Consider the following 14804-nt stretch of genomic DNA (forward strand, 5'->3'; position numbering starts at 1 on the left):
ATTATATACAAAAACATATATATATATATAGTTATGATATATAATATATATATATATAACTATAGTACCATGTACGGCATCTGGAATATAATATAGGATACTTCCCTTAACTTCAGCATTTTAAATAAATTTAAATTTTAAAGTTTATATCTTATGGTAGGAAAAAATATTAAAAGAAGAGAATATTCGGTTCGAAGGTGCAAATGTGCAATATGTTGACTTTATCGAGAAAATCATGTTTGTACGGTAAGTAGACAAAAGTAAGATTTGTATGTTTCAATGCAAAAGATTTATTTCAGGTGTTCGAAATATGCGCCATTCAACTCGATATACTTTTGAAGACAGAAAATGAATAATTTCTTTATATTTTTAAGCATCAGGAACAATTACACGACACATTGTACCAATGAAATTGAGATTCCTCCGTTTATAAGTTAATTAGCCATTAATCAACATAGTGCACATCGTTGAATTTATTTCTTACGAGCTATAAGACTGCTGTAATAAAAATATGTCGTCCCATTTAGAAATACTTCGATGAGCTTGAAATCTCGAAAAAGATGGTCTCGAGAAAATTTTTTTATCCATCACACATCGAACTGAATATTCCTTTGATATTTTTTCCTATCATAAGAAATAAGTCAGATATTTAAGATGGTCAAGTTAGGTAAAATACACAAATATGCAGGGTGGTTCGTAATTGGTGGTACAAGCGGAAAGGTTTTTCGCGTAGAATCACCCTCTTTCCGCCTGTACCACCACTTACCAACCACCCTGTATATAATACAAAAATAATGGATATATATTATCATCACGAATCTCTAGTACATTATTTCCAGTTACGCATTGTCTTTTTTTTTTTTTTTTTGATATGTTTTCATCACAGCTTCATATATCCCATTCTTTTACATGATGCTATTCAATACATTTAACTCTATCTTTGCAGTTATTGGCATAACTTTGTACAATTTTCTATAAAGACATTTCCTTATTAAGTATTTTATTGAGGTTCGTTGGCCTGGCCTTCCATGAACTTTATATATTAGATTTTCAAGAAAATGTTATAAAATTTTGTCTATTTTACTCCAAATCTTGCTGATATATTATTTTCTAATTTGTTCTTTCCTTTTCTTTTTGCTTTTTTAAATTTTAATATAAAATATCGAATTATACACTGAGTGAGTTAAAATCTTGTTGAAGTTAAAAGAAGAATTGAGAGGCTTCTTTAAGAAGAAATGATGCGAGGATAAGAAGAAAAGATAAGATTCTAAATTCATTTACTTATCGAACATTTCACAATTGTCCTCAATTGTGTTCTTTTAATACACGCATTTTCTTCTTAGAACTAGAAGCACTGAAATGGTTTCTGTATTTCTATCATTTCTTTTGGCCGACTAAGTATCTAATATGTAGGAGGCAAGTATATCAAAATCATTACAATTCTAAACGAATGCATACCATTCAAGCAGCCTTGTACATATCGCAGATGATCCTCTCGATAGGAATGATGCCGATAGTCCTCCTGAAGAACAACTCCTCGATGGCATGCGTAGAAACGGAACGGAGCGAAGGGAGCAACAAGAGTAATTTTCCAAACCTCAAAGCACCTAACGATGCACCACTTAATCTTTGACCAAGAGCAAGTTGCGCTCCATCTCTCAGTCTGGCGACTGCTGCCGCGTCCCTGAGTCTACTTCCGACACTAGGAGAGGCTGATCCACTGCTACTTCTACTGCTTGGCGTAGGTTCGCTATCCAGTCCAGCTTTGAACAGTACGATCGCTCTGATGCACGCAAACTCATGCTGATCGAGATTCATCGCGTGAAAACCAGCCAGTGTTTCTCTAAATCGATTCACTTCGACTGCCAGACTAAGGCCATGAGGAGCAGGCGGGAGAAGGGTAGTTGGATCTAACGTTGGAAGGATTTGAGCAGCAGCGAGGAGAAATAGTTCTCTCCACGAGAATTCTAATAGAGTCAATTGATCCTCCAGGACCAGGGTTGTTCCTGCTGCTAATTCTTTGGCCCAATGAACGTTTAGGAAAAGTAATCTAGCTGCCTGTTCGCAGATCGACTCCGCCGTTACCGCCGGGATCAACGGTAGAGATGGCAAACCCACCATGTTGATTGGTATCTATAAATTGGAATAAAAACCTCGTGTTCAGTGGTTGTAGATTTAGTGGATGTGTTTAGAATAAGATAGTGAGCTGGTTAGCTTCTGCAGAAATGGAAAGTATTCTAAAATTTGAGAATCAGAAGTTATAAAATTCTGTATAGAGGACTTTAGAGCTTGTACCGTTCTATTATTCAATATTTCTACGTGTAGAAATACTCCATAAAATTATCTTAAACGACAGAATCAAATTTAATGTTATTCGTAGATAATTCTTGCCAAAATTCATCTTCCGTTCTATATTTTATATTCCAAATATACTAATTTATAGAAGCCTAAAACATTATTTTTTAATCCTCTTTTCCACTTCGATGTGACGAGCTCAATTTCACAGATATCAATCGTTAGACATACGACGTTTATGCATTTACGGAAAATGCAAACATACACAGAATGCGTATGACATGCAAAAGTGTATAAAACATCGGAAGTATAGTACTTGTTAATTAGGTGAAACTAATTTCTGTTTAGATTCTATTCCATTCCATTCTGTTCCATTAAATTACATTACATTATATTACAATATATTTCATTACACTCCATTGCTTCATAAAAATATGAATTTGTAAATGTGAGTATCCGCAATCTAGCGATTATCTAATTTATTAACGTGTTTCGTGAATTAAACAACATATTATTCGCAAAATTCTTCTCATATATACATATATACCTTCGATAGGGCCAAGCTGTTGCAGTAAATAGGATGTGAAAGAAGATGATGAGGAGTTGGTGTAGCTACGGCGACTCGAGATTCTGTCGGTGGTTTGGGCAAAGCGAGATCCAAAGCTGTCGTTGGTGGGGGCACCATGCTAGCCATCATTTCGGGTTCTTTAAAATACAAGGCCATCTGCCTCCGCAGAGTTGAGTTTCGTGGTCCCCGTTCGTGCTGCACAGCTTGAAAAATACAAAAATTTACATTAATACATCATTTAACATATATTACGAGGTGTGTTTATTTACCTCATACACTTCAAGATCTTATAGATAAATTTTCCTTATGTTTTACTAAGATTTTTCACAGTCAATAAACTCTATGCTTCGTTTAATATATAGCAACAATCTTTTAATGTTAAATTATTTGCAAATTATATTACACAAGTTTTGTGTGTCCCCAACCATTTTTTTAAGCAAATTTTTTCTATATAATCCTTTGAATTTTTCGATTACAGCCTGATCCGTCGGTTGCATTAACGATGTTACGTTTGGTGGAAGAAACATAATGTCAAACAGTTCATTTCTTAATGTATTTAATTCTATAACGGAAAGAGGTGGTGCGTTATCTAGTAAAAGCAGAACATTCCCCTTTCTTTCTGTTTCCTACTGATATTTTTGTACATTAGGAATAAATTTCGAAAAATGCCAGGTTTTAAAAAGTTAGGCACTCATCCATTCATTCTTCTGTGCCTTGTAATTGATCGAAATATTGCTGAGAGGCTTAAAACATTGAGGTTTCACAGACATCGTAACTATAAACAATAAAAGCTAACGTGAACCCGAGGCGTTGGAACACACTATAGCAGTTATCCGACCCTTACAAATTTTATGGCCAGTTGCGGTACTTTCTGCACCCGAAACCATCGATATCCGAGGTAGCAACCTCTAACAAAAAGCCATCTTATCGGTGTCATAAATATAATCTTCTAAAGAATTTTAAATGCGTACAAAACCGTATAAAGTTATCTTGAATTCTTTAGCACTATATTAATTCGCAGAAAGTTTTACACCATAAATGTTTAACATATATTCGTGGCTTTCCTTCGTCTACACATGACTTGAGGTAACCCCACAGAAAAAATCACACATTGAAAGTCTCCGTAATTCTGGTTTCAAGAAATTGTTGATCATATTGATGCACCGAGTTGAGTTTACAGTCGTGGTGATTCCGCTGTCCTCAAGAAAGTATGAGCCAATGATGTCAAATATTATATTATATTATATATATTACATATACATTATATCGCAACTTGGAATGACACATGATATTCTTCCTCATGACGCCCAATATTGAAATGGCGACGAAAGAGTCGTCGAGTTCCGTTAACTGTCTCGACACTTTTTACAAAACTATCGTCTACGAACACTCAATGCTCTGATGTCCACAGCGACATGATAACAAATGAAATTACATAGCCTGAAGCGTTAAACGCCTTCCTACTCAAGCCTCTATCCCCACTACTTGCTTCCTAACATTCATTGAAAATGCAGTAATGCACCCTGTGTTATGTTATCGTATTGCTATATTCTACAACCAGATATAAACGACAAAATATTGAGAAATTATGTTCGTTTTCAAAATATCGGAAGGAATTAGAAATTTGTTTGAATATTGTCTCTAACATTAATATCTTCCTAATGTGGAAAATTTATCCACATTTTACGTTATAACCGACAGATAAATTTTATAATACATCATGGAACTTACCGTCTTTGTTCATGCCGACTTGAATACACTTGGCTAAGCGGCATGCTCTACATTGATTCCGATGAGTTTTATCCACCATGCAACCCCCTTTAGATTTTGCTTTGCAAACGTACTGACGATTTCTTCGTATCGATCTCTTGAAGAAACCCGCACACCCATCACAAGCAAAAATCCCATAATGCTTTCCTGAAGAATGATCCCGACATACCTTACAGGGAATATCATAAAGAATACGACCTGCAATAATATAAAAATATCTTTTTATCAGTTTTGTGAACGAATTTAGTTGACTAAATTAATTTAATCAAACGATTCGTATAAATTGATTAGGCGCCGAAAGTATAATAAAAAAGTAGCTATTAGTAATGTAATAGTTTAGGTTCATATGTATTTTTAAATTTGAATACTGTAAATATCTGAACCAAAAATTGCAAATAATTAAACTAGTAGAAAGGAAGAAAATAAAAGAATTCTACTTTTGCAATATGAGTAATAACCATTACAGAATAATTCACTTTTTCACTTTAGAAGCACCAGGATTAAAGGCATTTTTAGTCTAAATAAAGTAAACAATTTTCATTGATAGGAACAATAGGTGCATGTAGAATAATTACTCTGTAATAGTTTATAATACGAAACATGTAAATGAAAATAGGAATGATTTCATGTTGTACAAAACATATACATATATTGCCAGCAAGTTATTATTCAGGACGCATATATACATTCTTCGTAATGAAAGATTTAAGCAAATAAAGCGTAGGTACAACATCAAATCAATCCGATAACGTTTAAAAGCGATTGAAAATGAAAGCATGACATGAAATTGGCAGGACTCCAAAAATAACGCGTGCCACTCACATGCAGTGTTCTCAAAACTATATTTTCAATGCAAACTTCGTTGAAACAATTTTCCCAAAAATATCAAAAACTCCCATACATATAGCCACAAGTACCCGGTCAAGTTCCAAAGTACGAACGCACGCATATTCAGTTATCGAATACTCTATGCCTCACCAATTTTCTTACATTTGACAACGAGCGAAGAGAACGATCGATAGAAGTCTCTGGTTCTGAATCGATCTTTGCCTAAAAGGCGTATTCTTACCCCGTTCCTGATGCTACAGAAGAAAGGAAAAAGGCGCGTTTAAGTTGGAAGAATGCCAGTATTTTGAATCGGGAACCCATTTACCATCGAAAACACGGATCCCGTGAATGACGTTGCCGATGAATGGATCGATTTGTCGCCAAGTTAGAACGACCTCCTGGACGTACGCGCCTCTATACCTGTTCGTGCTGGTCCTCTATATAAAACAGCAAGGGTGTGGTACGTTTATAATGGGGGTACCAACTCGTTGTCGCGAGCTCCGCCTACGCTATTGAGCTTGACGAGACTCCTGAATGGGGCTGAATGGACCGGATGTGGCTGCTGCATTCACCAGCTCTTAAGTGAGCAGCCAGAAACACGACACTTCGCTCGTATCACCTGATCTCCCTTGATCAGCCTTTCCTCGGCTCCTTTATCTTACTTAACGTAGATCTTATTATGGGAGAAGGTTAAACATTTTCGTAGCACTCCGCCAATGCTCTACCCCCTCCCCTTTCACTTGCACACACTAAAAGAGAAACCCACGAGAAAAGTATATCGACAGTCCAATTCGTTGTTGGACAAAGGATAATCTGGGGGTGTTTGCTTGAGAGATAAAGAAGGAAAATTTCGGTTAGGTTTGAAAATGATTTTTTAGCGTCGGTTTTTCCTTTAAGTATTATTGAGGGTTGCTATTTAGGAGGTCAATGGTCGAGGACATAATAGTATTTAGTATTGTAGTGAAACATCTTTTCGTGTTTGGAATTAGTGGCGCAAAGGATATTGTATGAAAAATAGAATGCGGATATTTAAATAAATAATTGAAATGGACAAGAATGTATAAAATTTGAGTACATAATATTTCAAAATATTCAAGAAATATCTAAAGTAAATTACTGATTATAGATATTTAGAGGTAAGATAAATTGTTGTTTACGTCCCAATTTTATAGTGTTTAGTTTATTTATAAACTTCGTATTAAAGACATGAAAGAATAAGCTATCTTGTGTTATACCTACTTTAATTGTAATACAGAGAATTTAATACTTTTCAACAACATTGGAATTTACCCAATTTAACATCTCAAATTACTTGATCGTAATAATTTTTTAATTCTCAAATTTCTTAATTTCGATTTTAAGTCACAACGATATTTGCAACTTAAGTTCCATTAGGAAGAATCGATATAATTCTATATTTTCAGTGTAATTAAATTTAAAAAAGCTTCAAAATGAACTACGTAAATGAACGCTATCAATTCAACTAGGAACGAGGAACTACCTGTTGATTTCACCCAACAAAATTACGCCAGTTAATCCGATTTCAGCCTAAATCTATTCACTTTTCCCGAAACTTAAAATTTGAAACATAAAAAGAAAGACGTACATCAGAGGGTTGAGCATATCTTCGAGTAAAATATCGATGAAAATGTACGCATTATACGAAATATGATGCGCGCGTACTAACTACTGCAACAAGCATGTTGCAATGACAGGGGTGCACCCTTGCACGACACTAAAGACCCTTTTCTCCCACGATAAAGGGAAAGTTGAATCACAAACATGTATATTTTTCACGTACAGAAAGAGTTTTACTAAAACTTCAGCGAATGCCTTTCCAAGAAGCCTCTTGATACGATAAGATACATACGTTGGTATTATTTGATAAAAACTTAACAAAATGATGTAAACACCTACAAGTATATATTATTTAAAAGTATATATTATTTAAAATTTGAAACGCTCTTAAAAAATAATTTAACAATTTTATTTAGATATTTTGGAAATTGCACAATTTCATATTAGCATGCAACAATTGTTTAAAGAATATTCTTCCGAAGGATTTGTGACTGTAATTTCAGCAACTATAGTGTCTTAGAAGATCTATAAAACTGTCTAAAGGACTAAGTTCGAAAGAACAGAGTTGTAAGCAATCATCCTAAATCAGAATAATTTATATTCAAACTTAACTTACTTTTCTTTCTCTTTTCTCCTACATAGTAAGTATTGTAGTATTATATATAATTTCAGCGCAAGTTAGATTACAAAAAAAAGTTATCATGAGTTTCAAATTCTTTTTAGTAAGACAATCAAACAACAAAATAATTCCCTAAAGAATCATTCACTTCTTTATACGTTAAAATCGTTAAAAAATAAATGAATCAAGTCATATCCTCGGAAATGTTCACTTTGCAAAATATAAGAAACGGATTAGCAAGAATAAAGTCAGCGAAGTAAAACCATCGGATTTATCAGTTGACTAAAGCAAAAGAAGCCTGTTGTTTCTTACATACGAGTGTTTATCTCAATAGCAATTGGAAACTAACTCCCAAAGGACAATGAACGAGTATCGGAAGAGAGGCGTGCACGAAGGAACGCACATGCTCGTGGTAGAATCACGCGATGCACGTTTTACGAGCCGATATTCGAGCGTTGCATCAAATTTGCATTCGACCGGCGTGGCTCGCGAGTCATTCGCGATTGAATTTTTCATCGTTGTGGAATCGAGGTCTATGTTTTACCGAGTGCTGGTCATCTTTCTTCCGTCGCTTTCCTTTTCTCTGGCTTGTCAATCATTCATGGAATTTTTACAGTGATCGAGCTCGCCCCTCGTCCAGAAAGGAGACGGACACCGGCTTAATGCGCAAAAGCGCATGCTTGCTTACCATTAACCACACGCAAATCGCGAATGGAAAGGGGACTGCAAAATTCAATGATTTTCTCTACGTCTCCCTTCGTCACTTAATTTCATTTTTATTTACACGATTAGTCGTCGTCATTCGCTTTAAAATATTTTAGTTTGTTACGTTGTTACTATAGGACGATTATTGTCACGAAATTGAATCTGCGTGTAAGCCGTTTTTTTTTGTGGATATTATAAATTTAAATACATTGTTAAGAGCAACGTTATTTAAATCCAACATCTGAATTCTGATATTTTAACATTATGGTTGCGGAAGATCGGGGAAGTTGAAACACTTATAGTTTTATACACTTCTTTGTAGAGTTTGTTAGAACAATATGTAAAACATTTTATTTAGGTTTCTTCCAATAACGTCGTGTATATATTAGTTTTATACATTATTCCATTACTTGGTCTTTAATACGTAAAGAAATAAAAAAATAATAAAGAAAGAAATAAAATAAAAGAAATAAAAAAGGAACCTAAAGTTAACTAAAAAATAAAAGATTAGGAACATTATGTTCAATGTTTAATTGGAAGTAAGTAATCGGAAATTATTGAACATAAGTTTTCAAAACCTATGTACTTAAATTTTTAGTCTAATCTGGTGCATTAATTAAGTAGTTTAAGAAGAGATTGGTAAAATAGTTTAACTCTGTAAAATAAATGAATTGCCAAGAAATTGAATGACGGTAACTTCCCTATATAATTTTGAGCGTGATATAATGCGTTCAAGATATAAAAATCTGTAAATAATTTAATATTACACCCGTAAGACAATAATTATTATCAGATGATTAATTTGGGAATTGGTTCGCACATTGGATATGATTCACTCTTGCTGCAGCGACATTTTATTTGGATTTTATCATCATTCAAGTCCATTGGTCGGGTAACTTCGATGTTAGATGTTCGTGACAACTAAATTGAGGGAAAAGTTCGTCGCGATTCGGGGTAAAGGGGTAAAAAGGGGTAAATTATCGTGCATTTCGTCGAACGTCGAACGAAAAGTTGAGTATAATTTTAAGTTCTGTCAGAACTTCTTCGTAATGGCTAGATAACTTTTCTTGCGCGTAATTACTATTCAAGTTTATCTATTTCTTTTTTCGTTTAATAAAAATTAATTATTCGGACTATATAAATTTATATAAAATATTTGAATACTTGAATTAAAAATTTTGTTCACAACTGTATTTGAAAACTTTATTTTGCAAAGAAATAGAATTTTATTTGTAGAATTTTTCAATATTCAACGGGGCAAGTTAGGATATAATCTTTCCTTGGGATAATGCGCGACGAAGAGCTTCGGAAATTTTGGGATAAAACGGCTTTTAGCCACAGTATTACGAAAGTAAAATCTTTCGTGACATTCAATTATAAGCTACATAAATCATTTGGAATGGCGCGAATTTAATTTATCTTTCTCGTGTGAAATATTACGAAATGAAATTGAAATCCAATGTAGACGCATAGATATCTAACATGCAATGCATATTTAATATCATGTTTCATAAACTGGTTATTAATTTTTACGATTCAGATATTACAATAATTTAAATTCTGACTACTAAGGTAGGAGAAATCCATTAATGATATCATAGTAATAATACTTCGTTTAAAATATATAATTATGAAGATTTCAAATTATTTTTTTCTTTATCAATAAATAATTTTACATAAAATATACTAAGTACCTAAGCAACCAAAATCTCCTCCTGATTTATTCTACTATGATTTTAATTTTGTACACCAGAAAACTATCAAATCATATTAACTAAAATAACATTTTCATTCTCAACGATATTCAGATAAGACCTAACAGTTTGGGTGACATCATCATCGGTCGTACCGTTATGTCACTGTCCATCAGGTGTTATGCGCATCGTTAGTGGGGTATGGAAATTTCGCGGCATGTGTCAGGAAACAAACGCCTACCACCGATATACACCTATACGTGCATATAACGCACGCGCGATCATTCGTCATCTGTTCGCCGCGTTACGGTTATAGGGGCTGCGATGTCCGATTCACGCTTCGGCGAAAGATCCTCGCGATTTTCATGTATCAGCTCTTCTGCCTCACCATTCCCTCCATCGCATCGAACGAATTTTATTATTGCGTTATGTTTAACAATTACATACATTGAAATATTAATAAAAAATAACACGTTGGATTGTTATATGTTAATATTAATTATTTTGATTATTAAAATGAAGGAAACTTGGATGAAAACTTTCATTAAAGCAGTTTCGAGATATATTCTCTCGAAAAATACTCTTTGAATGTATTAAATCTCGCAATATTTAATATATCGCTTAAATATATCGTAATAGTTTGTAAAAATATTTCAGTAAATATTTAGATTAGCATTAAGTCACGTTCATCACGTCTTTGTATAAAATTCTACGCCTTGAAATACAACAAATATAATTTTAAAAAATATTTCAATAAAATATAAGATTAAAATTTCGTCGAATCAATTATAACCATATTCATATTCTACAAAATACATTTGCCAATTCAATTATGCAAGTAAACTATCCAAGTGGGTCTTAAGATAATTTTCAAGTCAACCAGTAACGAGTTATATGCATTGATTTTTCGACAAATGACGCTCGAATTCAACCACCCACGACAACCTGTTACCTCGTTACGGAGATTCGTGGCTACCGCATTATATGTTGACCATCTGCCATTATTTTCTCATGGCTGAATGCCACCGGAGACGAGTCATTTAAATGCACGATCATCCGTCTCGTTTAAATACTGCATATGTTATTTGTTTCACACGAGATTAGCCGCGTGATGGCAAGCACCCTTTTCAGATACAGGATAATTATCCCTGCACCCTCCGATGTGATTAATGCTTTGTAAATGACAGAAAGAGAATGGTATTGCTATATTTGAAACACACATAATTTCGATTACGAAACAAAAAAGAACTAAACGGAAACTATAATAATTAGGAGGACGTAGATTCCTAGAAATACCGAAAGAAAGAATTAGTTCTAGTCAAAAAAAGAAAAAAAAGTGCTTTAATTGATCACATTTATTTGCACGTGAATTTGTATCTTAATTTCGAGAGATAGAATAATTTTTAATTTTTTTACTGTTGCAATAAAATAAGTTTTGTAACAAAAATATTAAATATAATAATGATAATTGTAATACGATGTAAAACAATTAAAATGCGAAATAGTGATAACACACGATCACTTTTCAAGCGTTCCATCAAAATTCTCTATAATCGTTTTAATACACTTCGTGGATAGTCGTAAAATAAATAACAATATAGCCAGTCTCATGAGATCAGATATGTGAAATAAAAATTTATATCCTAGTTTTACATATATTTTCTTTAGATGAACTGGATTTCCTAAATTAAAGTCTACATTAACACACTGATGTATCGTTATTTAAACAACAATTTAAACAACAATTTAAACAACAAATTAGATCAATTAATTTAATATTACTGAATTTTTTATGAAACTTCATAAATATTCATATTATTATTTACTCGAGGTAATTACCCTAAATAGTATGTTAAACTACATAAGAATTCTAGCCCAACATGACATAACATTTTATTCAAAATCTCTGAAATTGTAAGAATGTAAAAAATATACTTTGTTCAGTGAGAAAAAGCAAGAAGTTGAAATTTATTATCCTATCAAAGGTTAATTTCTAGTAGCATTGATGTGTGTAATGAAATTGGCAAAGTTGATACCTGTTTTCAGGTATCAGGATGTATAAAAAAAGTAATTATATAGCGTTATATATAGTGATATGATAGCACAGCGACACCAGGTAAGGTTAGATATCCCAACCTAACCCCTAATGGTATTTACAACACACATACTTTTAGAACTAACCTTATCCCGTTTTATCGTTACTTGAGCGGTAAGCACAGCTGTCATTGTAAAAAATGTTAGCGAACGATATATTCTTTATACATCGAAGACAAGGGATTGCAAACAATCCTAAGATCTTGAAATATGTAATAAAATACAAGAAGATAATATAAAATTCTTTGTAGGTGTTTCCTTGAACAAATGAAATAATTTTGCTAGATTGACAATTTTCGAGTTTCACGTTTAAATATTTTAGAGGATAAAAGATCAAGCAAATTTATATTGTATTACCATAATTGTAATATTGCATTTGTGTATTGTCATTAATTATAGTTAATTTTATTGAGAATCAGAGAAATATACTAACATTTAGAATATAATTGTTATGCGTGGAAAATTGAATATTAAACTGTACTGAGAAATTTAGTTTTGTGAGACTACGAGACTATCGTATGTATCATTGCAAGCGAAAGTGCGTGAATATCGTCCATTGTAAAGCGATTTAATATGAATTTATACAGTGTCAGTTACATGGATCATATTTCATGATAATAGTCGTAACAATTTTATAGATACTTACGATAATCTGAAAAAAGAATGCTTTAAGTAATAGTTTGTTAGTATTAAATATAACTAAAAAGCATTTTTTGTTGAAGTAAAAGTTGAAATAAATCTAAAAAATAGTTGTTATTTGTGTCATTTTATATGATTTATCCTATTCAGTGTTGTGTATATCATTAAAACAAATTCAATGATGTAACATATATATATTATAAAATATGTAATATATGTAATATATTACATAATGCATAATATATAATACATAAAGGCGTTTTTCTTTCATAATTCATAGAACACCAGAAAAATATTTTGATACGTAGTCTCTTATTTACTTATAAGTCAAGCAGAAATATAATTCAGTAATACTTTGCGGTTGAATGTAAACAGTAAACACAGAGATTTCAGTTTTTATTTAAATGTATTCGTAAAATCTTGAACTTGTCAATGTAATGATTGTATCTAATAGCGGGATATTTATAATTACCTATTTACGAATACGTTCCTGCAGAATTATGATTTCAAATCGATTAGCTTTTGTGTAACGACATATTAATGAAAAGATAACTTTTCATCAAATTTCAATGTTCCAAACGTCGGCATGCAAATCGGATATTTATCACGTGTTAACAAGAAACTAAGTTTACATTTTACATTAATTAATTGAGTTTACATTCAATTATACAACATTATTGAATTATGTCTGTGTTTATCCTAGGTATCGATGAGGAATTTTATTACGCTTTAGAGTAATTTCTTAAACAAGTTGTTAGGAGAAAGGTACTTTGTATAATATCATATAGTAGAATATTACTGGACAGATACAATTATGTGGTACCATCATAAAAGTACAGGTGCCTCCAAATGTGGTTTGAAATAAAATCTTTTTGGCAAGTTTTTAGTTATTATTTAAATTCGAAAAAGGACCATGATCATTGTTCTATGAAATAGAACATTTTGTATAAAATTTAATTTCACATATTATATATAGAGATACATTTAATATTGAGAAATTTTTCATTTTCAAAATATTGCGGTTTAACTTTTGATTGAAAAATATCGTTTAGATACTTCTTTTTATGTGAATTGTATTTCAAGATAGCAGGTCCTATCTACAATAAACAATGTAGAAACTTCCAATAAAATAGACTTGCAAAATATGAAAGTGACAAAATATAAATAATTACTTCTAAGTTGAAAATAAATTGCTCTAGGAATGATTACGAAAAATAAACTAGCATTTGCACAGTGAGTGAAGAACAAAATCTTCTGAAATTTTTCTCTTTCTAGAATATATTTATACACATTCTTTTTTCAAGATACCACCAACGAATATAAACAATCAAATAATCGACACCAATAATTTTAAAGAATAACCTCACTGCATATTATTCTACGACATATTATCTACACATACAACTGATTACAACACTACTTTTCACTTCTCTATAAACGTCAACAAAAATATGAAATAAATCTTGAAACTTACTGGACGATGCAGACATTTTTGGCTGTACCACGGGCATATGTCCGATTTGTGTTTCCTGAGTCTGCATTTGGATTGCCTCTTCCATTGCACACACTGCAGTCAATTAACAAGAACAATCCCAAGAAGAACGAAGAACCAGCTTTGAGTTCATGCACTTTTAATCGCGCGAGATCAGCGTGCGAGTGGTTTGTTTTTAACTGAGAACTGACATGTGACACGTAGAATTTCCGCAATCCAAAATCCAAGAGACTACTCGACGTTGTTTCCTGTACCCTCGAAGCGAGGGGGTTGGCTCCGCGATGAAACGTGACTGACAGTCATCGTAGCCAGGACTTCTTGATAGTAAGCACGGTTCGTGACCGTTTTCAAACAAACGGTGGAACGTCGTCGGAACGCTTCATTGGCCAACAGCTTCCCTACCCTCGAAAAAGGGCGGTTCTTTCGAAAGGAGCTGGTTCCTCCCTGCTTCGACGGGGGTTGAACGTCACCCGAGCCAGAGGGGAAAGGTGGCGAACGAATAAGGACGTCAGATGTCTCCTG

General features: G+C 32.8%; 1 protein-coding gene across 1 annotated transcript; it reads right to left on the reverse strand.

Moving 5' to 3' along the window:
- Positions 1 to 727: 727 nt before the first annotated feature.
- On the reverse strand, positions 728 to 14591 carry tll (nuclear receptor subfamily 2 group E member tailless). The gene is made up of 4 exons (XM_069116196.1): positions 14265 to 14591; positions 4595 to 4831; positions 2843 to 3066; positions 728 to 2133 (listed from the first exon to the last, which is right to left on the reverse strand). Exons 1-4 carry the CDS (start codon positions 14347 to 14349, stop codon positions 1462 to 1464), a joined length of 1218 nt encoding a protein of 405 aa, XP_068972297.1. The 5' UTR covers positions 14350 to 14591; the 3' UTR covers positions 728 to 1461.
- Positions 14592 to 14804: the final 213 nt, after the last annotated feature.

This window comes from Bombus flavifrons, chromosome 7 (genome assembly GCF_040668555.2).
Source record: "Bombus flavifrons isolate JBK064 chromosome 7, iyBomFlav1_principal, whole genome shotgun sequence".
In the NCBI taxonomy this organism is placed as follows: domain Eukaryota; kingdom Metazoa; phylum Arthropoda; class Insecta; order Hymenoptera; family Apidae; genus Bombus; species Bombus flavifrons.